Raw genomic sequence first — 24,525 nt, 5'->3', positions numbered from 1 at the left:
ACACCTTTAGATCTCTGCTCTTAGTGGTGCCAGGTATACTGAAGAAAAAAAAGCCAGAATATTTTAAACTGTTGCTCCAGACATTAATGGGTAAATAGCAAGAAAGAAGGAAGGCAGCTATTTAACTGCCTGAACAGAGGAAATGAACATTAGCTTTTGATGTTCAGCTTCACTTGTTAAATGTGAAACTCTTACATAAGCCCAGAAAAGGCCTGGCAAAGGGTTTAATTAGCAATATAATGCTACTTAAAGTACTTTCAAGTTCTACATGGAATTTTAAGAGCCTTTTTACAACTATCAGAGCAAAGTGGAATTTTATTTGAGAACTAGTAGTAGGTAGCATGACAGTTGGAAAATATCTAGAAATGTGGCTGAAAAATAGTCTAATATCTGCCCAGTTGCCAATTCAATTTCATGCCAATTTAACAACAAACTACTATTATGGAAATGTTATTGAAATTAATCTTTCTCTGTACTTAATTTCATTGTTAAACCAACATGTAATAAATAATTCTTTGGATCGAGGTGGAGATTCATATTCATTTTTTTAAAGCTCAACAAATTATTCTCATTGCAAGATAGTATTTGTGAGGAAGATAGTGAGCATCCCTTCTGGGAAAAATTGTATTGCTGATAGGAAATTATCTGTAAAGGTTACTGTGTATCATGTGATTTTATCAAGATTTATATGTATTATATGTAATCATACAAAAATAAATCTCCTGTATCTCTAATTATTTAGGAGATGAATGCACAGGACAAACCTATTGCATGGCCTCCCATCATCATCAGTAGAAGGAATCAGATCTTAGACAAGGGTTGTACAAGTGGGATGACTTTGGACATGCTCCTCTTTCTCTTCTTTTACAGCAAAAGCAGCAACAGAGCCTTTGTTTACATGACTGATTGTTCTGCAGAAGGGCATGAATACCTAGGTGACACAGAATGTATTTGCTGTGGCAAAACTAGTAAAAGAGGCAAGGTATGGGAAAATGCCATCTGAAAATACCAAAATACACCTATTTGGATAATATCTTCATTTCAGTCTTTCAGGATGTCTAAAACTAAAATAAAAAGAAAAGACAAATATTTCTATATGCATATATATATATTATTATTTTGCAAAATCACCCTTTCAGTTTTCTCTGATATATAGGTCAATACAGCTTTGATTAAAGAGAGTAGAAAATTCATAATTTTTGTCTCCAAGGACTAAGGATTGAAAAACAAAGATTAAGCCCCTTGTTTTGCTTTATCTGAAAAGCTGATGGAGTGGTGGAGATGCTCCAATTAATTTGTCTTTGTATATAGCATATGACATAAAAATCATTGAATTTGTTTTCATTATAATACATCTGTATTTTCCACTTGTTTTTATAAAACATTACACTTTACCATTTGAAGATGTGATGCTGCTAGAGATCATGACACATGATCTACATTACTACTCATAATTTAATACTTACTTAAATGTAGCCTAACAGATCTGCAAATTTAACCAGAGAGCAGTAAGAACTATCATTTCCATCAGGTTCTCTGAAATGCTTCACAATGAAAGCTGATGTCATCTGCAGTTTTTAAGACAGTTAACTATGGGGTTTGTTACTTCAATCAGTTTCCAGAATGAAATCTTCTCTAAGGTGTCACAGTTTGCTCTTTATTTAACTTTTAATAATTCAACAATGAACAAGTTCCCAAAGTCCTTTTATAAAAGCGAAAACATTAGTGTCTAACACAAGGGAATACTGAGCAGAGAGTAAAACAGAGCACCATGTTAGAAGATTGATCTAAAAATATGTTTGTATAGAACCTTAGTGAATTACCCTTATCATAGTAGTTATCTTAAATATTCTAAAACTGGTTTTCCTGAAAATTGTCATGTCCTGGGTTTGTTTATTCTTCAGTAAGGGCTCCTTTCTTTTAATTTGCAGTGAATAGTATTTTACTTCCCAAGAATTCCCTATTTTTTACAGTGAGGAATCCTAAAGAATGATAATGGGAACAATATATGTAGGTAAGTTCAGAAGAGATCCATCACTGTCCAGACCACAGAGCAATATTTCCAGTATTTGTGGAAACTACTGGTGTCTCAGTCTCACTTCAGTGCCTGGTAATGTTATGATGTGATGATTATTCAGGTGAAAAACACCTGAAAGACAACTCAGTCATATGGTCACCAGCTGTATAAATGTCTGATTAAATATTTTCCTTGCGGAAGACAATCACTTTTCCTAGCACATGAAAAAGCCATGTCTTCAATTGTATCTTTTTGAAATATGCCTGAAAACCAGTTACCACTGATTTTATGGCTTCCTTTTTAATTTTTTTCTTCCAAAATCTAGTAACCTTTTTCATGTGAATGGGGTGGATAAAATATGCATTCAATGAAGGAGAAGATGGATGCCCTACAGTGAGTGCTCAAAACATTAGATTTCACAACTGAATTCTAGACTCTCCTGGAATAAGTATATTGTTAACAATTTTTTCCAAGTCAGCTCAAATTCAACAGTAAGAATGGTGCATGCCTCTCATTCTTAGCACTTACCAGTATCTACAGCCAAGGAAAGCTCTCTCTGAGAGCATTTGTGGGTTTGATCTCCTAAGACTGGTAACAACCAGATGAGAGATCTTGCTGCTAAGCCATTATGCTAAAGATGAAACTCATTACTAATGTTATTTTGAAAAGGAAAGCAGTTTTGTTCAGCTTGTAATTCAAAAATACCATTTAAATTACTTTGGCTTTTGTTGAGACCATTTAATTTGTACTAACCATTCACATTATCTATGGTTTTGATTACAAGAGTATTTGAAATCTTGAGACTGAGTGCATTTTCAATTCTAATTTAGAAGATTGCTTCAGACATACTGCATTTCTGAATAAAAGTAACCTAGTGATATTTGTTTTGGCCTTAAGAGTTAAGGATCAAGGAAAGTTAATGAATTAAAAATTAACAGTCGAATGATCAAGTGAATTCAGAGGAGAGCCACAAAGATGATCAGAGGGCTGGAGCACGTCTGCTGTGAGCAAAGGCTCAGAGAGTTGGGGTTGTTCAGCTGCAGAAGAGAAGGCTCTGTAGAGACTTTATAACACATTATAGTATTAAAGGGAGCCTACAAGAGAGATGGAGAGGGACTTTTTTACCAGGACATGTAGTGGCAGGACAAGGGGGAATGGCTTGAAGCTGAAGGAGAGTAGGTTTAGAATAGTTCTTGGGAAGAAATTCTTTACTGCGATGACAAAGAGGCACTGGAACAAGTTGCCCGAAGGAGTTGTGGATGCTCCATCCCTGGAGGTGTTCAGTACTGGTCTGGATGGGGTTCTGTGCAACCTGGTCTAGTGGAAGACATCCCTCTCCATAGCAGGGGGTTGGAACTAGATGATCTGTTGGGTCTTTTTAAACCCAAACCATTCTGATTTTATAAAAGGAAAAATAGAAGAATGAGAGCTTATTAAAAAAAAAGGGATTGATAAATAACTAATTACCAACTAATTATTTTTGAAACATAGAATATCAATATTAAAAAGCAAGTCCTTCATAAGTATTTATAATAATTTAAGATTAGCATGTATTGGATTTTTTTTTTAAAAAAGGGTTTTATTTTCCTTTTCAAGTCAAACATGTATGGCACTTTTAATCTATTTTATTGAAGATACATATATAAAAAGCAGAGATTTAGGTGTATACTAAGGAAAAAGAAACAAACACTTTCTTTGAGAAAAAGATGTTTTTCTGAATTATGTAGAAGCATATATTTGACAATGTACCTCACCTCTGTATTGGGTGATTAGCCAAACCTGGATCTGATTTTATCCAGATTTATGAACCAGGAAAATCAATTGCATTGATGTTTTTTGTAGATTTTAAACATAATTTATCCTTCTGAAATATACTTGTTAGGTTTGTATGTATTCATCCAGTAGCTAGTTCACTCTTTGTCAGCGCAAGCGTTCTTGAAATTTAATTCTTGCCTTCCGGGTTTAACCAAATCCCCTAGATGCAATCAGATGATAACCATAATATTCATGAGATTGACAGTACAATGTTCATCTCTGTCACACTTGCTACTCATGTATTTCTTAGTGTGTCTACTCAGACAATCTAGGGAATTTCTTAGAGGAAAAACCTCCACAGATTCTGTTAATATAAATGTATACATATAGTACTAATCATATGCTATACAGCCTCCCTGTGTGATGCACTAGAAGCCCAGAGCTAACACTGAAGTCATACGGACTGGGGGAACTTTTCTGCTTATTGTCTAACGTCAGGAAAAATATGTTTATAGTAAATAATCAGAGGCAGTGGGAAGATGTCTACAAGACTAACACAATCAGAATTAGAAAACTTAAAAAATCCCAAAACCAAAACACTCCAAAAATCCCCAATTCAGAAACATATTAATTTCTCATTGAATGAGGATTCTTCACTTTGTGTGTCTTCTATTGACTATGGATCACCCAGGACAGAATGGAGATTACATTCAGACCGAATTGATTAACCCGGTACACTTTGCATTTGTATCATACATGAACTGGACATGTAGATATGGAAGGCATGACAATCCTTAGAAACCATGCTGTAGTATTCATCTATGTGCAAATCTCTCAGGGGGAGTTCTCCATATCATGAAGGAACAGAAAATGTTGAAGCTGAGATCTGTTTAGAGGCCTGTCTAAGAGAGCAGTGCTGCCCTTGAAGTACCTGGGTTTGATAGTGACATTGGTACTCAAGCAGAAGGCTTGCTTAGTGTGAGTTGAAAAAGTAAGGAGAGTAAATTGGTCCCTTAAGTAATATAGAATCCAAGCAGTGCTCGTTTCAGCGAAAAGACCCAGGAAAAAGAACAAAGGATATTTGTTGAGACAGAATAACAGATGCAATTATCTATTTTTTACATAATTGTCATGTCAGATTTATAATTTTATACATTCCCTTTTGACAAGACGTTGCAGTGACTAGCCACATTATTTTCTTACAGTGCTCAGAAGTAAACTGCCAGTTTCAGGACAGATTTCCTTGTCACAATTGCCTGGAAAAGAAACACATTACCAACTACAGTACAAACGCATACTACCATAAGATTTTAAATTTTTATGTGCATAAAGTGCAATCCAATTTCTTTTCACAACATACTGGTCATAGATTTAAAGTTTTTGGCAATTATAAGATGGGTTTTTTTTTGTTCTGTATTGTCCACAGGATCTCTCTTACAGAGAAATAATAATAAAAAAGGGTTTAAAGATCTCAAGAGAGGTTTGAGAATTTTTTGTATTCTATAAAATTCAAAATTTTCAACAAATAAATGTTTGCATATTGCCTGACCAAACTGGTAAAAAATAAATTGCTTTACTTGTTATTTCCCCACATTTTCTGTGTCTCTAGTGAAGAGCTGGAAATGTCTGTATTTCTGGGGAATGGCACCAGGTGTGACCCAGCTGGTTGTATGCACTCTTTACCTTCCCATGTGTCCTTGCTTTATGGATTTGGTGTTTGAGAAGTCCAGACACTAATGCTCCTAATGATCAGCCATTCTTTTTGACTTTTAGTAACAAGTATTCTCATGCAGTTAATATCAAACAGAACTTTGTGCTCTACATCTGTTATTTCAAAATTCCCATTTTTGAACTCCCCTAGTCTCAAGTAAGTAGTACATTGTCTCCCTTTTTTACTGCCTACAATCTTTTCACCTACTTCCAGGGCCCCATGATGTAAAATGTCATTTTGCCGATCTTCAGTTCCAGTGACAACTTTAATTTTACTGATTTTAATGGGCTTTTCAAATACAATCCCATAGAAGTCTCCAGTAGAAGGAGCTTTGCCCCAGAAGTACTCATCAATGCTGCTGTAAGCCTTGCTTGCCTCATAGTTTTCAAATACATTCATATTGGTGTGCAAGTTTGCAGGTGGGTTGTCAGGAATATCAAATGATTCCTCTTCAAAATCATCATCCTTTAACTTGTTTTCAGCTCCTTTGTAAGATGAGTAGTACCCCATGTGCTGGAACAGAGATGGCTTAAAACGTATCACTTCCTTTTGAGCTAACAGCCCACGAAAGTGGATGAGCAGCCAATCACAAGGCATTTCTTGGTAAAACATCAACAGAAAATGGGCCAGGCGTGGTAGGTCATGAGAATGGTAAAGCTTTCCAATGTACCCCAGCTTGGAAAATTCCAAAGTCACCCAGTAGGATCCTTCTCGTGAGGTAACTACTTTCTTAACAGCAGTCAAAAAATTCTTTGAGCAGCGAACGTCATCTTCTAGCATCACATAATAGTCAGAAAGATTAGCACAAAAGTTTAGAAGGAAAGCATAATCTACATTTTGTTTTGATCGAAACTTCACACGGTCCTCTGGGTCATTGTAATTCCTCTTAAGGCCATCCAGTACAGGATAGTAATCCTCAGGGACATGAATAACGATTAATCTGCCCGCAATTATATGATGTGCAAACTTCTGTGAAATATCCTGGACCATCCCTTCACACCAGGCTGAGTCAAAATCTGCCAGCTGTACTACCACTGCAATTTCTTTGAGTTCCTCATAGCTTGACTGCTCAAATATGGACTTGATGGTCTCAAGTAAGTAATTTCCCTTTTTCCGTTTTACAGAGGATAGTCCAATTGTAAGATACCCTGTACGAAAGACAAATCAAACAAAAACTGAGTATCTGATATTGGAAAAGATTTCATCACAAAGATATTCTCCAGAGCTGTGTTTATATTAAATAAACCTCGTAAATGGTGAAGACTGAGAAATTTGGTATGTGAACTAATTAAGTTGCATGCAATAAAGGACCTTTATTGCCTTTTCATTAAGAAGTATGATATTGCAAGCAAATAGACATATGGAGACTATTGTGTTAAACATTTGCTTGTTTACTGCCAGTAGTAGCACATTGTGGACAAATGCCAAAGCGATGTGTACATATATGCTTAGTAGATGAAACCACATATACAATGATAAGGCTGTAAATCTGCTAAAAGAAGGGGGATTATGGGGGGATTATGAGGGGCTTATTCACACCATATTTTGAAAGCAAGGAACTACTAAATGCAGCACTTTTATCTTTTTAAGCCCTCTAAATGTCTAGTTACATCTATGCATAACTTCACAGTTTTATGAATTTTGCATGGATAATTTTTTTCTCAGTGTGTTCATTTTCAGGTGAATTTGTCTAGTTTTTCCTTACTAGCAGTTTTTCTTCCAATCCTCTTTCAGGACTCATTGAGCATTTTACTGGGAACACCCTCTTGCAAGATGCAATTTAGATACTATTTTTAAGTAGAAGAGAACTTCTCTCCTTGCTTGTACAAATAGTTTTTAATGCTGTTCATTCTTTCTAGACAGAGATATATCTTATAAGGGAAGAAATTTCATCTCTGCTGTTTTGTAGTCACTGTCATTTCATTTTTACCAGCATTCCAAATCAGGAGGGTTTTTTCAATATTTGCTAATATATCTCTATTTTTGTAACTTCTGATGTAAAAAAATGTCAAGGCTTCGTAATTGACAGGGCGTACTTAAGTTGAACCTACCCCAACTTTCTTAAAATATAGTTGTTTGTAAAAGACTGCTCTGATAGTGATTCAGGGTTTCCCTTGAGGTTTAAATCTGCTCAAAATGCAGTTGTACAGTGAAGTACAACCCCCAGGAGTCGTTTACACTGCCTACAGAGCCACAAAATTTTCAAATCTAATTTGAGCAAACTTTATAGCTTTCTATAACTCACACATTATTTTATTTTACTTTTTGGTCTCGGACTTCAGAGCCTTGTTTATATATGTGAAATGATTGATTTGGAACCCAAAGGACACCTGTCTACAGTCTAGGTAAGGCCATATTTCACTTTTAGAGAAAAATGTTGAACCATGTCTGAAATAGGAATAAGTAAATAGTCCATCGGCAGATGGCTGTGAGAAGAATCCTCATTTACTGTCCCGATAATAGCACAATTCAGCTCCCTTGTTAGCACAGCTAAAGGAACAAGGAGGTCCATTTGCAGCTGCTGGGCCAGCAGGACAGTGGACCTGAAGGGTGTATCTATGCGATGTCAAGCGTACATAAAATTGGATTTACCACTTATATAGAGATTGACAGTATGGTCTCAGAGGGTGGTTGCAGAACACCACCAGCATGTGCCTTGCTTCTGCTTTCTAAAGCATCTTCCTCTTGCCTGGGAGGAGATCCGCAGAAGTATGCTCACACAGACCACCCAGGGGATGCCTGCAGAATATCTACAAGTCAGGTAGTTGGTCAGAAGGTAATCACACTGTGGGGCTATCTCTGCTAGGTCCAGACTAGCAGCCACTCTAGACCAGCCTATGATAGCTGTGCCACTAACTCTCTTGAGATTGTCACCGCTTAACTCAGCCCCTCTTGCCTAGAAATACCACAGGGACTATATGGATTTCAGCCCTTTTTAAATTACCTCATTTTGTAACATTCAAATTGAAGTTACTTACTTTTCCTTGGCAAAGGTGTGCCAGCTAGGTAGCGATAGGAAATGTTTATAGATCCTGAGAAATTAGACAAATCTTTAAAACTGTGAACATAACGCTCTGGGTTGAGCTGGTGCGTGGCTGTTTCTCTGATTATTTGCTTGTCCCCTTCCTATTAGCAGAAAAACAAAAGGAACAGAAAAGGGAGAGAGACAGAGAGAAACACATTTGTGAATGCCAGCTAGAGAGGAAACATGGACAGGCAGGTTTCCAAGAATAACATTTTTCACTGTCAGCTTTCGTGAAAGCATGTAGATGTCACCTCATTTATAAAAAACCAACCAAACAAAAAAACCCCAAACCAACAAGCATTACTGAATATCATACATTTTTGGCTACAGAAAATCTACCATAAGCCTTCAGATTACAGTAACAGGAAAAGAAAAAAAAATACTTTGCATAAAACTCTGGAAAGGTAGAAAACTTTAAATTATTGGTTAACAAATACTGTGGTATTCAAAAGAGGGATAAGAAAACATCAGTCAGAAATGGATAATTTTCCCAGATATAGAAGCAGGGGAGATTTAAAAAAAAATGTTTTCAGTGATTAAAAAATCCACCAAAACTGCTGCAAATGAAAGACAAATCCAGATCCTGGCACTGGCTCATTTTGTCATTTTTCTGAGTAGCTTTGACTCAGGTTTGTGATAAGAAGAAATGCATGTGATCAGGCAGACAGCAAAATTTTCTCCAAATTTGGTGAACACTTTTTGATGGTATAGTCAAAAGGTACATTTATCACCCATGCCTCCTCTTCCTGCCTCCTTCTTCAGTTTTTTTTCTTCCAAGAGGCTCCCCTAGTCAGAGTAAAGGCACAGAAGGGAAAGAATGGCTTCATCAGTAGTGCCCTATCTATAAGGTCACTTGGGTCTCAGGGAAAATCTCTTCCTTAGTCCTTAAGAAAAGGGAAAATATCTAACAGGTGATGTAGACTGAATTTAAAAGTAGGAATGCTTATTTAATTTCCCTGGTTTGATTTTAGTCTGATGACAGGCACATGTATTTCTTCTGATATATGCAGTATGTTAATGCACTAAAACTTCCTGATCTGTCATTAAATGGGAGCATTGTGTGGTAATAGTACTACTGCTAACAAGAACAACCACAGACACAGTAAACAGCACTCATATTTAATGGCATAAATATTAAAAAATGTGTCAAAAGTATATTTTATAGCACAAAGAAATGTTTCTGTAAACTAATCTTACATTCATTTTAAGTTCATTGTTTTTCTTGCATAAAAGTAGTAAATAATCCGCTTCTGAGCTTAGTGAAGGTCTTTGGCAGCCATCCAGGGACATCTACCTGCACTGTTATGCTATTCTGATCTGCAGCGTCTCTTGAGTAATTTCTTTCTAGTGCTTATGTGCCACTTTGCATTTGCTCATAAATTACGAGACGAAGTTTGATGATCAGGTTCAAGATTAAAATGTAACTCAATGATCTAGGAAGAAAATACACCAAAATTCAAGGAGATTTTCCATGAAAAATGTCAGATGGAATAGGCAAAGGGCTGGTCCAAAACTTTCCTTTTTTCAAAACCCTTTCCTTAATATCAAAACATTGTGTCCAGAATGGGTTCCAGAATGGAGTAGCAAAATTCCTTGTTTCATAAGTTTCTGAAATGGAAACTTATTCTGCTGAGGTTTTGCTACACAAAATGTTTAGAAATAGACAATGTCAGAAGAAAATGTTTTGATTTTAACAAGCAAGATATTTAAACTGACCACAAAAATTTTCCCTTTTTTTTCCCCTCTTTAATAAATGCCTTTTGTGACTAACATTTCTTTTTAATAGTTGTTGTTTCATTCCTTTGTTGAATGACAGGCAAAACTGAAATATGGATTTTTTCCAACGATTAAAATCTGTTTCTTCTATCTCTGACTACTATGTAGAGGTCAGTGAAGATGAAGAGTTTGATTAACTCTTCTTGGTTTTATTATCAAGCTTCTTCTGTAACGGTTTTGGCTTTCATCTCTTAACTAACCTCTAACTTACATTCCAGTGTTGGCTGGGAGTTTCATGTGGGTGCCATAGGATAATGTGCCAGGGTTCTCCACACTTTATTGAAGATACTCTGCTCTGCTAAGGATGCTGTGTCCACTACGATGGTGCTATTCTTTGCACAGTGCCCAAAATAGCGATTAGTATTCACAGAAGAGTGCAGAACACAAGCTTCACTTACCATTCACTTAGAGCTCTGAATAGGTATGAAACTCCCCTTGTGCATATTGTGATATCTGGTATATATTAGCTTAGTACCTCTTCAAGATACTTGATCAAATGTAGTCCATAGCTGCAGATGAAGCACCTTAAACTGCTTTTCTAATACACACATATCAGCACTGCATAACTGCATAACCTCTACCCAACATACTTCAGCTATTTTGCCACATGGGCCCTTACTTTCCATCTCTGCTACGAATGCCCTGCAAAAAACAGTGAAGGGATTCTCTGGACGTGTGAGACTCTTTGAGCAAAACCAGAAAGTTTCTCTTCTCCCTTCTTAAGATTTGCCAAAATGAATCTCATTTTAATACTCTAACATTTTGAAAAAGACCACTTGTCTTACATCTGGTGCCAGAGACACCAGTCCCACAACCCCTTGCACAGCCTGCTGCCTGAGACTGGGAAGAACTCTGGGTCAGTTGTCTTCCTTCTACCAGTTGCCTTTAGAAGATAGTCCAGCAGGAGATTGGCTGCAATTCAAAGAGCTCTTGGGGCTCTGAGGACTTTCAGATTCTCATTCCCTGAGGGAAACTTGTTAGCCTGCTGTCCTCAAAAGCTTTCCCCAAGTATATTTCTCCTCACCACAAATGCTGAAATTGCTCATCTTTTACCTCAGCAGAGAAAACACTCCAGACATGGTGTGTTTGGAGCTGTCAGGAGGGTCAGGAAATTTGAAAATAAAACTAAATAAATAAGCTAAAAAGTCAACATCCTAACACACTTGAAAAACACTTGATGGACCATAAAGGTATCAAGAGACCTGGAAGAACTCTCAGGAGACTTGGCAAGAGACTTGGCTGAGAGCTACATGAATGTAAACATGCCAGAACTGTGATGAGAGAAGCAATGAAAGAGAATTTATAAAAGGGGCCCCTCCGCCCCCCGAAGAGCAAATTAAGAATTAGACATGGAGCCATCTGGGGAGCTGGCAAATAGGACGGGAAAAGATTTCAAAAACAAGCCAAGAGGAACACCATTAGCAGTGATAATAAAAGCACTTTCAGAAACATCTGGGGGACTTTGAAGCAATTAGTGAACAGAGAAGAAACATTAGGGAAAATGCCACTAGGAAAAAAAATGTGATAAGCCAGGTCAAATTTAATCATAACCAAGAAATGGTAAATAAATAAAAGAGTGCAAAACCTTAGTGTTAGACAAAGAAATATGTCTGTAATGGAGTTACATGCTACAAGCATGGATTATCTTTTCAATGGCTAAAAAAAGTACTAACATAGTATTGATATTGTAAATATTTACAATAATTTTATAGTTACTGTTTAATTTTATAATTAAAATATTTTAAACTAAAATAATTACGAATGTATATATGGTTCTGATAAATAATGTAAGTATTTTACTGCTTGTGTATTACACTTCTTGACATACTATTGTGTTTCTTTTCAGATGCAAACGAGATCACAATTCACCGTTCAGAATATTGGAAAACCCATGCTGTCCCTGTTCAATTCAAGATAAAGACAGAACTATCTAATCATATCACAACATAACAAATTCAGTTTAGTCATTTTACTATTTGCAAGGTCTAGTTTTTCAGCCACCACGTTCTTTACTGGGCCCAGTCCAATCTCCAAAGAACTGGAAATTCAATCCATTAATCAAGTCTCCAGGGCTTACTTGGCATTCAGCACTGAAACACCCCTAGGTTACATATAAACGGTAGAGTTATGTTCTGTTGTTGGTAGCTTATTTGTTGAAATTCCTAACATCAATATTTGCATTTTTTTTTCAAAATCATAAACTTACATTAGGTTTCATTTATGTCTAATTGTTAATGCTGTAGCACTGAACCTGTCAGACTCAAATCGAAGTAATTTTTTTATTTATATCTAAATTACAAAATGTAAGAAAAACACAAACTAAACCCACTAAAATGAAATTATTTATGCAAGGAGCTTAAAGTAGATGGAATGGGTGTACATTTTCTTTTATAATTTTATTTCTATAATAGCTTTTAATGCAGTATTCAGCGGTGAGATTTGCAGTGTATACTGAAAAACGAGCTCTCAGCTCACACAAATAGTTCAGCTGTAGTTTATCTCCAACATTAAAATTAAGGGACATCCAGAAGTATGGAGAATACAGAGGATATTTTGCCTCAAAGGACACCTCATGGAGATATCTTCATGTTTTACTACATTCATTATCTCCCATACTTCCAACAAACAGTGAGATATTTACTTCTGTGAAAAGGACTGTTAGGGTCTAACTGATGCACACTGTCTGCAGTATATATTAAGAAGATGGTTTCATCATAAAGGACACACTTGGAGGATACTTCACTGCTAATGGTACCCCAACAGGGGAAATTGAAAGAATTATGAAATTTACTGTTTCACTAGGGTGTATCCTGTTTGTTTTTCCAGGATCACTTAACAACTTACCAAAACATAACCATCTTCAATGTATAAGTTCATGAACAGCAAGCAAACAACAAGGATTCCTAAGAATGACACTGCTGATCGTTTCCGCAAGCATCTCATTTTATCAAAATATTTCAAGTTGTGTCTCGTGAAGAACTGCATACTGTCACCTAGGAAAAAAATCACAGTATTACAAGAGTGTTCCACCTGATAATCATGATAACAACTAAACTTGCCTTCAGATGTATCAAATCCCTTCAAACATACATAGACTACACTTTCAGGCAGAATTAATTTCATGTAATTGTTGTCATCCTCAGGTTCAATATACAATCTTAACTATAAACTTTTTTTGTGTGTCAGAAAGGAAAAAGCACATACCCTCTGTCGCACCCATTTTAGGGTGGGCTTATGATGTCACTGTGGCAGGAGTGCATCAACAGTTTAGTTTGCTATGCTTAACTGTCAGATCCCAACTTGGTGGCTAGAGATGATGCTGTGCATTGTTTCCCTATGTACCTGTGTATCCTCCCAAAGACAGGTCAGGCGAACAGGCAAGGACAAAGTTATTGCATGACTAAGTGTTGTTACCTATAGAAGAATTCTGTATACCAGAGCTTCCAGGCACACGTACCTTCCTTGAAGTGAAAAAGCAGTAGCAAGACTGTTCAACATCCCTTAGCCTTGGGCCTCTGTACTAGGATGGAAAAACTCTCAGTGGAGGTATCATTTCCATCTTCAGAGGAAAGGTGGGTGTCTGCCTTAGACCAGACACGTCTAAGCAGAGTATTGGGAAATCCTTACCAACCCTATTAGATAAATCAAATAAGGGTGGCATAGAGAAGCCATTCAGCACTTCTGTTCAAGATCAAGACAGAGGACTATCTAGTCATATCACAATGTTGCATATTCATTTTAGTCACTTTAAAACAAAATGAATGCTGTCTTGTCTACCAAATTGTAAGCACTAACCTTAGCACTAACATGTAGGACTGCATGTGTTTGAACAAGATTTGGCCACAAACTAAATATCTCACTGCTCAAACTCTGAGGGATTATTAGCAAAAATAATGCATTATAAGATTATTGTTTATATTCTTACTCATATTTTGACAATTTTCCATAGCAATTCATGATTCTTCAATCAGATTTAATATACAGAAGTTATATACAAATGGAGACTTTAAAGCCAGCCTGTGTGAAATAGTTAAAAGCACTACACATGCAATGGTTAAACCCCGCATTTAAATACCTTCATTTTTGAAGTGTTGAACATCTACACTGATACAAAATCGGCCATATTAGGAGTTTCATAAATGATTTGTCATGTCATATAGAAAATTTTCTGTCCTAATAACAGAGCAAATAACAAGCAAAAAATTCAATATATATTTGTTTTGCCAAACTGAATAAACATATTTAACAGTATAAAATATGAGTCCATTAGACTTTGGAGAACCAGGAGGTAAATATATCAAATATTAGTAATACAAATGTTTAACTGCTAGGAATCTATATGAACTGCAGTAAATGGAGGCTGGTTGTACACAGAATGTTTTTATATTCACTATGTTGAGAATAAAACCGATTTACAGGTTGCATGAAGAAAGAAAAAGGAATCAGTAACAATATAGATTTTTGTCTGTCTTTATTTGGGATGGGCTGAATTACAGAAGCCAGATTATTCTGAAGATGAAAACCCCAGTTTAGATATTATTTTAAGTCACATAGAGGATTTCCTTTTTCTTAGTATCTAAGGACATTGAAAATAAACCTCAGGAAGGAGCTTTTAAGGACATGAATTTCCAAACACTAGGCCTCCCTATACCCCTGCAACTCCTTGTGACAACACTGTGATTGCTAGTTGTCCGTGGATTCCAGCAGGGTGTTGTGGAAATGAAAGGTTGCCCCTGTTTTAGAAAAGACTGTGTTACAACTACAATTTGGGTTTCATTTTTGTTTATTTCCCTGCCACCTCCCACCCCCTCTCTTCTCCCCTGCCCTCTCCCTTCTTCTTCTCACAGTACAATTACTGATTTTCAAACCACTACACTCTTTTAAAAAACAATCAGAGGATCATTGGATGAATTAAATACTGACACTTCTCAGACAGAAGCATTAACTATCCTGACTATTGAAAATGGAGGTAATCTGGGTTAGAGTGCTTGCAGTCACTGTCAGTGACTTAGCTCTAAACCTTATCGATTGGGTTTTTTTTGAAAAACTTGGAAATAAATAAATGTGTTTTTTTCAGTCACAGGATGAATGCATATGTCATATTTGCTGGCTGGACTGTGGTGTTACACAGGTCCCCCATCTTTCCTCTGAGCTGCCTGTCTGAAGTCCCCAAGGGTGAGGAAGAGGCTTAGAACTATATTTGCTGGTCATACTGTATTAGATAATTCCCATGTTGGATTAGGAATAAAAATAGAGAAAATTACATAGGTGAGGCTAGAGGAACATAAGACTGTCATGACTAAAACTGATGTACAGAAAGAGGAGAGCACAGTAAGTCATCACTCAGAGGACATCTGCATTCCTCAGGCTAGTTTCTCACAAAGCCATTACATCACTGTTTTATACGTGGAAACAGCTGAAAGCTAAACGTTGTGCCAGAGAGGGCTTTTTGTTCATCAGATCTATTGGTAGGTCCGTACCAACTAAAGACACGGCAGGGAAGGACGCCCCAAGGGGGGCGCGCCCCGGTACAGCCCGTCACGGAGGAGGCTCTGACACCGCTGCGACACCAGGTGGCAGCGCGGGCTCGCCCCTGCCAGCCCCCAGCTCGTTCCTCAGCACAGTCCTCCCGACACAGTCCCCCCAGCCAGTTTGTCTGAAGGTGCTGCTTGACATCCTCGTGCTGTAAGCATTTAGCTCAGAACACACCCAGAATCACACATACGTACATGCAGAATTCCTTACTTCTTCCCAGAGCTGCTGCCTCTTGCATCTCTGTATCCAATCTTTGGATTGATTTGTGGAACGCTGCACCAGTGAAATTTGCGCAGAAAAAAGGGTAAATCTTGCCTTTTTTTTGCAAGTAATGTCTGTCACCTTTTGAAAAATAGTCTCAGAACTTCCTGCAGTGAGACCCCTGGTGTTCTTTAAGACATTTGAGCAGAATATTCACCATTACTAAAAATGTTTGACTTTTATATTGAAGAAAAGGCTTCAATTCATAATTCAATTCTGAAGGCACAGCTTTGCTTGAAGACTTTATGCCTTCATTATTCATGCACAATTAAGTAGCTATCAGGATGGTATAAATGCAATTTGTTTCATAAATCTGGCATTAAGCAGTTAAACAAAATAATTAATTGACATGTATGAATTATAAATCTTTTCCTTTCTAAATGAGATGTATTGCTTTCCTCAGTCTCTAGATGTATGTGTTCCTATCAGACATACATGTGCAGTTTTAAATGGTCATGTGAAATTATAATTCCTTTGACTTACTAAAATGGTACACAGTGAAGAGGTGGTGAGCTGAAAAATGCAATGGCATACCTTTACAGTGTGTAGAGGCTGTTCTTTATAGGATCTACAAAGGTATGAAAGCTCTGTAAAAGGTTAAAAATTGATTTTTACACCGTGTGAGGTTTTCTCTTGCAGAATTTGTAGCACTCAGAAGAATTTTAACATTTTTTATAAAAGTAAATCCCAAATGACCATTCAGAAAGAGTCTGTTGTTAATAAACTAAGTCCTTGAAGCCAAAGAATTAAATTATTTAAATTTATGTCTATTTAAATTTTAAAACAAATTTCAATTTGAGTTTCAATATGGCTATTCCCAAGAGGAAAAAAATTACACAAAGCAAGATTTTTTTCCTTATTTTCCTCTTTTCAGAGTAAAAGATTTTTTGCCATCTGTAGAATAATTTCTCTAGGCCGCATTCTTGCACACTCACTGTGGTAAACCATTTCATATTTGATCCATTCTAATTCTTCATCACTTTCTGATAATACTAGGGATTTGTGCTTTGTCCTGCTTTCAGGGATTATCATTTGCTTTCCTGACATATTTCCTCCAGAAACAGATACAGAAAAAGGCCCTGTGATGTTACTTTACCCTTAAGGATGCCAACACGAGTTAAGGACTTAGCCTTACCTAACAAGTACAGTGAATCTGCTTCTATCTACAGCTGTACAGGGATGGACCAACAAGGTCATCTTTGTATTATATTCTGGTCTGCTTGAGTGCTGTGCCGCAGCAGCTCAAAAAAAAGTTGCTTATTTGCAGAGGCACTGATGGCTGTCAGAAATGGCGACTGAATTATTTTTATATTTTAACATTTCCAAATAAGACATGTAGCTTTACCTGCCACTGTAGAGTCCATATTCCAAGAGGTAGAGCTAATCCACTGCCACATTATTATATGAGATAACATACAAAAATAACATGATTGGATTATTAAAACCCCTGTGAACTTTATTGTAATCCATGATTTGACCGAGACACTCAGAAGCAGCCACTTCATTCCTCAGTTTTCTGACACACCATTCCACCAGTCTGCTAGTGAACTGCTTTACTTGCAGTTCTTAATGCTCATCCAATGTGTTTTTCAGTTTTTTCTTTTTGGAAGGCTGCACACAATACCTCAAGGGTTGCATTCAGTTATCTTTATAAAGTTGCAAAGGAAACACTTTCAGAAAAAAAAAAAAAAAAAAGGAAAAAGCCCCAAACAAAGCAGATTTTTTTACATGGTTTTTACATGGTTATAATTACATTTTGCATGGGCCATGGTTTTCTTATACAAGATTAAAAAACCAAATCCTGAATTGTGATGTAGATTTGAGCTATAGAGGGTAGTTTACTAGAGAATTATAATGGATAGGCTATTCCATAGGGCTCAGACAGACTCTCAACCAGACTCACTGTCTGCCTTGGTGAAAGCCTGAATATACATATAAAACATTTAAGGCTGACAGACAGGATGTTCGCTGTCACTGGCAGCAGGGAAGTAAAAACTGGTCTGAAGGAAAGGAAAGTTTAACTCAGAATGAGGCTAACAAATTCAGAGGGTAGAGCTCAGGTTTTAAACTAGCCATAAGTAGATTGTGTGGCTACACATGCTTAAAATAAATGGTTTAAAGATTATCATATGGTCTGAAATCTAGATTCTAGATACAGGATGTTAAATAATAGAGATGTATTAGTAGGCAGATTACTCAAAATTGACACTGATAAAAGGATGGGCAAAGGAAGTAGGTTTTAAAAAGAATTTGAAAGGCATATTGATCCTTGATCCACAGAAAGTGGGAGATTATTTCAAACACTAAATAGTATACAGATATAGACAGACCCCAAAAATTTTAGAAAAGGGATGAAAGTTTGGGAGGAAAGAGATGATTCAGCTAAGGCAAGTTACTGAACAGTACAGAAAAGCAAAGAGCTTAAATTCAAAGCAGGTGTTGGTGGATGAAGTGTCTTTCCTGTCTGACAGCTTCAGAGTGATAGAAAACGGAGTCACAAAACTCTGGCTGTAATGCTCTGAGCATTTCTTCTGGCATGGAGGAGTCAAGTCTAATCAAGGGGAAGAGACGACTAAGAAGTGTGAAGTTGCATTGACTTAGATGGTAAAGCACGATCTAATCCATCACTGGATTAGATGGTTGTATACCACTGGATATATTTTATCAAGTAAATTGTAGTGTAAAATATGGGGTTTAGAAAAATGATATAGGCAGTGAGTTAATGGCATGTGGAAAAAGCCTGGAAGATAAGAAAAAAAAAAAAAAAAGAAACCCAAAGAAACCTGAAATAACCCTGAATTTCTGTTCCACAGAGACAAAGCAGAGAGCCAAATAAAACAACATGGCCATGAAGAGGGAAGAAACAGATAACTGTGACATTGGGGAGAGTGAGATTAGAAGCTTTTAGAGATACAGGAGTGGGGTATAAATCTGCATCAGAAATACAAGGAGAAACCCTTGTGTGTTGAAGACAGCACTGGGCACCATTCTGAGGAAAGAATTTTTAGAAAGATGAGGATAGACATCGAGTTACATATATATCCATTAGATTTTAGCCATTGACTTATCAATAATGAAAGGAATACATGGACACAAGTACTGATAGATTCAACAGAAAATAAAACTTTAGTAAACTGTTGTCACACAGTACATTTACGCAGTATGAGAGTACTGGGATTATCAGAAGCTACAGGCTATCAGATAAACTAAATTCCTTGAGTCTATTAGGGACCAGCCTGAATAAACTAGAGTGACATCCTGGTATGAAGATACCTCAGCTCTCAGTCCCTTCACCCAAAGCACAGACTATATGAGCTAATGTCTCAGCAACACTTACTCTGTGTTAACTTACACCTCAATGTTCCACAGCCTTTAAGGTTTAGAGCTAAGAGCTTGTCAAGTGCCATGGACAATCCTGTTTTAATAGAATTGCACTGAGAGAGAGAGAAACATTTTTTTGGTATGAAAAAAAAAATGACTAGAGGTGTTTGTCCAAAGCCAGCTAATCTTGATGAAAAGAGTTTCATCTGATTCTGATGAAATCAGTTCATGGTTTTCTCTACAGCACACTCTGTAGCCTCACATAATAGAAAGGTGAGTGGCTGTTTCAGGGAACTGCAAAATCACAGAAAGTTTGAGGCTGAAAGGGACTTTCAGAAGTCCTCTGTCCCACTCTCCACATCTGTGTAACGCTGCCTGGAACCAGGTGCTCTCGGTTGTGTCCAGACAGCTTTTGAATATATGCAAGGAGTGAGAGCCACACATTCTCTGGGCAGCATGTTCCAGTGCTCAGTCACCCTACAGTAAAATATTGTTTTCTGATGTTCAGAGGGAACCTCCTGTGTTTCAGTGTGTGCCCATTTCCTCTGGTCCTGTCACTGGGCACTGCTGTCTCTGTTTTCTTTCTGCGTCATTTATTCAGGTATTCATATACAGTGTAAGATTCCGTCTGCACCTCATCTTCTCCAGACTTAACAGTCCCAGCTGTCTCAATCTTTTCCTATAGCAAAGATGCTCCAGTCCCTTAAACATCCTCGTGGCTCTTGCTTAGACTCTCTCTGGTATGTCCATGTCTCTCCTTTACTGGGGAACCTGGAACTGGGTACAACGTTCTAGGACTGGTGTCACCAGTGCTGAGTACAGCACAGCCCTTGACCTGCTGGCAGTGCTTTGTCTACGGAGCCCAAGATACCATTTACCTTTGTGTGAGTCAGCACAGGCAGGATGCAGGAACAAACATAAAAATATCAACAAAATAGACAGAGTATGTTTATTTTTGTTACTCCACCAGCTGGGGATCCTCAAAACAGCACCCAGGTACACAAGCAGAGATGCAGGCACTGCAGAGCTTGGTCCACACTAGGGGGTCACTGAACCTACTGGTTTTGCCTGTGTATCAGGGATTTGCACAGGCACAGTTTACCACTGTGCTTGATCTTTCTTGCATCAGAGAATAAATCTCCAGAATGTTTGATAGGGTGCCTCTAAGCCTATCACAGGCCTATATTATCTAAACACAGATGTTCTGCTTGTCAAACACACAAGGCTAAACAGCAATTAATATAATATATGTGGTTTTTGACACCCCAGCTGTAAGTCACTTGAGTGTGTGTTTACAATACTCCTTGCCAATCTTCTGTTATTTCCCCACAGTCTTTGCTGCAAGGGCAAATTACTGGCTCTTCTTCAAATTCATGTCTACTGTCGCTGCCAGGTCCTTTTCTGCTAAGCTGCTTTCCAGTTGGGTGGTCCCCGGCATATACTGGTGTATGGGGTTGCTATCAGTGCAGGATTTTGAACTTCTCCTTGTTGACACGTAAGGTTTCTCTCAGCCCATTTCTCCAGCCTGTCAAGGTCCCTTTGAATTGCAGCACAACTCTGTGGCATATCAGCCACTCCTCTCAGGTTTGTGTCATCTACAATCATTTAGTTATTTGTAAACCTGATGTGGACAAAAAAACCCCTCAACTAAACAAACCAAAGAGCCTCCATGCAGTTGTATATATGTGTGACTGGTATCAACCTATCATTTGATGTAACCTTAACCCTAAAGAGGGTTCTAGGGACTGAGTTGTGACAAAAATTCTCCATCCTCTTCTTGCTTCACAGTGTTTGTGGCTCATCAGAAGGCAGCATTACCAGAGATGCACAATGTTGAGGGATTTTATCTGATCAGGAACAAGTGATAGTTTTTGTGATAAGTATTCACTTCTGAGGAGATACTCTTGGTGTTGGAAATAATGGACCTATGTCAAGTATTGAACAATGTTTTACCTGGCATCCTTACATATTGTTTCACAGAGATTACATAATTATTTGAATTTGGGGGATACTGACAAGATCAAAAAGTAAATACTTTTTTTACTGGGTGACTTCCAAATATTTTTATTACATTTTTTTTTATTAATTTTTATTTTTTTTTTTATTAATGGCATGGTTGGGTCCTTTACCATCTACTTAGACTAAGTTTAACTTTTTCAGAAGAGTAAAAAAGTCCTTTTAGAAAGTTGGCTAACTTTTAAGGGGCAACTCTCAAACTCATGAGATTCTACCATATAATTGGATATTTGCACAAAGCCATGTATCTGTGGAGGTCATGGTACCCCTGGGAAATAATGTAAAATAATTAGAAAATTAAATGCCAGAAAATTTGTTTTCACTGGCCATACTACTAATCTCTTTCTAAGATAAGAGTTTCATTAAGGCTTTCCAATGAGCACTCAGGCACCAGCTTCCTGATCAATAAAATAACTCATTCTACAGAGAAGGCTTAGAAAACTATGGATGGGGGTGTGTGACCAACAATTGGCTTATTATTTAAAAAAGAAAAAAAGAACAAAACACACTTCAGTAAATTTTGATGAATAACCATATATAAAATGAAACAAATTCTTTATAAAATGCTGTTATTTGTCACTTTTAATTTTTCTTTTAACATTTTGTGTCTTCATCTATAGTCACATAAAAAATATAATTTTGATAATTTTTTCCAATAGGAGCAATCCAGTGTGTGGACAAAACACATCCAAAATTAGTCATCTTCTGCTTTGACTCTGCAGTCAAGCTAACTAGCAGAAACACAACTTATATCTCCAAAGCTGTTCAGGTGTTCAAAAACCAGTAGTCTTGCTTGCATTAGTTTGGTTTTTAGCAAGAAAGAACTAAAATAATTTTTGCTGTTGAGTGGACTGTGTTATTTATGGAACAGTCTGGCCTTGATCTATTACATTAATTGATGTTGACTGTGCAAGGAAGGAAGATGGTCTTAGAGGTACCTAAAATCTGCAACATTATCTTGTACTCTAATGCAATATGATCATGCAAGCTAAGCAGGATGTGCAGTGGGAGGAGTAAATAGCTGCTGTTGCCAGAATCAGCACTGCTTTTGCCTTCTGAGTTAATATTAGTTTAGAGACCTTGTGAATAAATCCTTCATAGAAAGGAAGCAGACCAGGTGCACTAGCAGCTTTCAATTGCCATGATGATGAATTCAGCTTTAATCATCAGATTTCCCACAGACTTCATAAAAGTGAGTCTAGGCAGAGTGAAGAGGCCTTGGATGAATAGCTACATGCCGAGCTAACAGGCATTTCAGATCCATGAAACTGAGGAGCATGGGATTTCTGCAAGCACACCGACTTATCTAAAGCTGAGTTCAGTGAGCAGGACCATGCTGCCCTTTATCTCTGTGACCTGTCAAGTAAAACTAGTTCCATTTGAGAAGGGAACATCTCTCCAAAGCCTGTGCCTGTGGAAATCTCTGCTATTCAGCTGAAGCCTGATTTCATTGAACTGATGCACCATTATTCAAAGGGATAGTGGCGAAGGAGAAGGTGTTACTACTTCTGTCTTGTAGAAGATTAGTTTCCCATTTTTCTAGGAGATGTTTAATTCATTTTACTTTTAGCTTCAATTTATGTTTTATTAGCATTACGTTTGGTGGGATCTGTTAGGTTGTGCCTTGGATAATTTTGTAACCTAAGCAAAAAACTTTCCCCCTTGCCTTTCTTGAAAACAAGACAAAACAAACCAAAACAAAAAAACATCAACAAAGTATCTGGATGATATACTCAACCTGTCATGTGTGCCAAATAGGCTTTTTTATCCTTGCCACACAGAAAACTTGATGACCAATAAAGGCTTAAATTACTTTTTCTACTATTTTATATTTCAGTTATTATAAATAAACTCAAGTCATGGCAATAATAATACTATTGGTTATCAAGGTTTCTAATAGAAAAAATATTTTTGAATTCCTTATTTTTCCAAATAAATTGTTAAATAATCAAAGTTTAGTAGCAGAAGGTGAATAAATCTTTAATAAATATATTTGATGTTTTTTTCTTGAGTGTTTTAAGATAAACTTCCAATCCACTTTTCCTCTGAAGATGCTATTAAATATAGCTTCACATTCATGACAGAAAACTCTTTTATGTGTCTTAAATTATATCAATATATAAAAACATGGTTACTAAATAAACCAGATATTTCAATTAAATTCAATACATGGACAGGAAGGAATTTCTCACTTTATGGTCAAGAATAAGCTCAATAAATCTAAATGTGCACTTTCAAGATCTGTTTTTCTCATTTTTACAATGCCAGCAGCTACAGTGTAGTTTGGGAAGAAAAGAGAATTTTAGAGTTTGGGGAAAAAGAAATGCTATAAAAGAGTTTCTCACTAGAAAAACTGCATTCCTTTGCAAGTACAGTTCAAATTAGACCAACTGATAAGTTAAAATTTTAGTTGGACCTATGTACTAGGAGCAAAGTGTAGCATTTTTACTGAGAAGAAAAACAACCAGAATATCCACAGTATCTTAAATAGAGTAAAATAAAAAGAACAGAAACAAAATCTCCATGGCAAGGAAAAAATAATTTCCTTTTTATTCTCTATTTTACATCACTTCCCAAATTTGTCCTTTGTAGGTACACTAGCTTTTTAAATAGCTCCTAAAATGCAGAAATAAGTTTAATGGTGAGTCTTATGTAATGATGTGCGTTCCACTTTGCTCAAACCGGTTCCTTTAGAGCACCAACCTTGCAATATCCTTTTGAATCACCTTCTGTAGAGGGTTCTCACCACCAGTGATATTACAGAGAGCTCAGGGAAAATAACAGTCTAACTCAGCATTGGCAAGAAACACTGTTGCGAACACTCATAAAATCTCAGTACCCTCTGTTTTTCTAATTACAATGTAAATAGATTTAGTGAACCTGAAGGACAAGAGACATGGCACCTTTTCAAATAAGGCTTTCAGGAATGACTGCAGCAGAAGAACACATAATAACTTTATTGATAGATGCACAAAGTTCCTGAGGCGATACTTTCAGGCCACTCCTCCACTACTGATTGTTGGGTGTTATGCCCATTGGATGTATGCCCCATTGTTTGAGAACTCATTGGAGTTGCGCTTCGTTGTCTTCTTAAAATGGTATTTGCTT

At 36.9% G+C, this 24,525-nt stretch overlaps 1 protein-coding gene across 9 annotated transcripts in view; it reads right to left on the bottom strand.

Annotated features, from left to right (window-relative positions):
* Positions 1-3,642: 3,642 nt before the first annotated feature.
* MGAT4C (MGAT4 family member C) overlaps positions 3,643-24,525 on the bottom strand; it is a 336,587-nt gene continuing 315,704 nt past the window's right edge. For 8 of the 9 annotated variants that reach the window (XM_042017612.1, XM_042017619.1, XM_042017618.1 and 5 more), the window contains 3 exons: positions 13,129-13,277; positions 8,462-8,609; positions 3,643-6,631 (listed from right to left, as the gene is read on the bottom strand). In XM_042017612.1, coding sequence (XP_041873546.1) covers positions 5,475-6,631; positions 8,462-8,609; positions 13,129-13,277 — 1,454 coding nt within the window. In that variant the 3' untranslated portion in view covers positions 3,643-5,474. Of the gene's footprint in view, positions 6,632-8,461; positions 8,610-13,128; positions 13,278-14,359; positions 14,458-24,525 lie in introns of all 9 variants that reach the window. The other variant, XM_042017617.1, reaches the window with a different exon arrangement.

This window comes from Corvus kubaryi, unplaced genomic scaffold (assembly GCF_017639235.1).
Source record: "Corvus kubaryi isolate FWS band 111438036 unplaced genomic scaffold, C.kubaryi_AGA036_p1.0 137, whole genome shotgun sequence".
Taxonomy (NCBI): Eukaryota; Metazoa; Chordata; class Aves; order Passeriformes; family Corvidae; genus Corvus; species Corvus kubaryi.
This window is presented reverse-complemented; position numbering and strand designations above follow the sequence as displayed.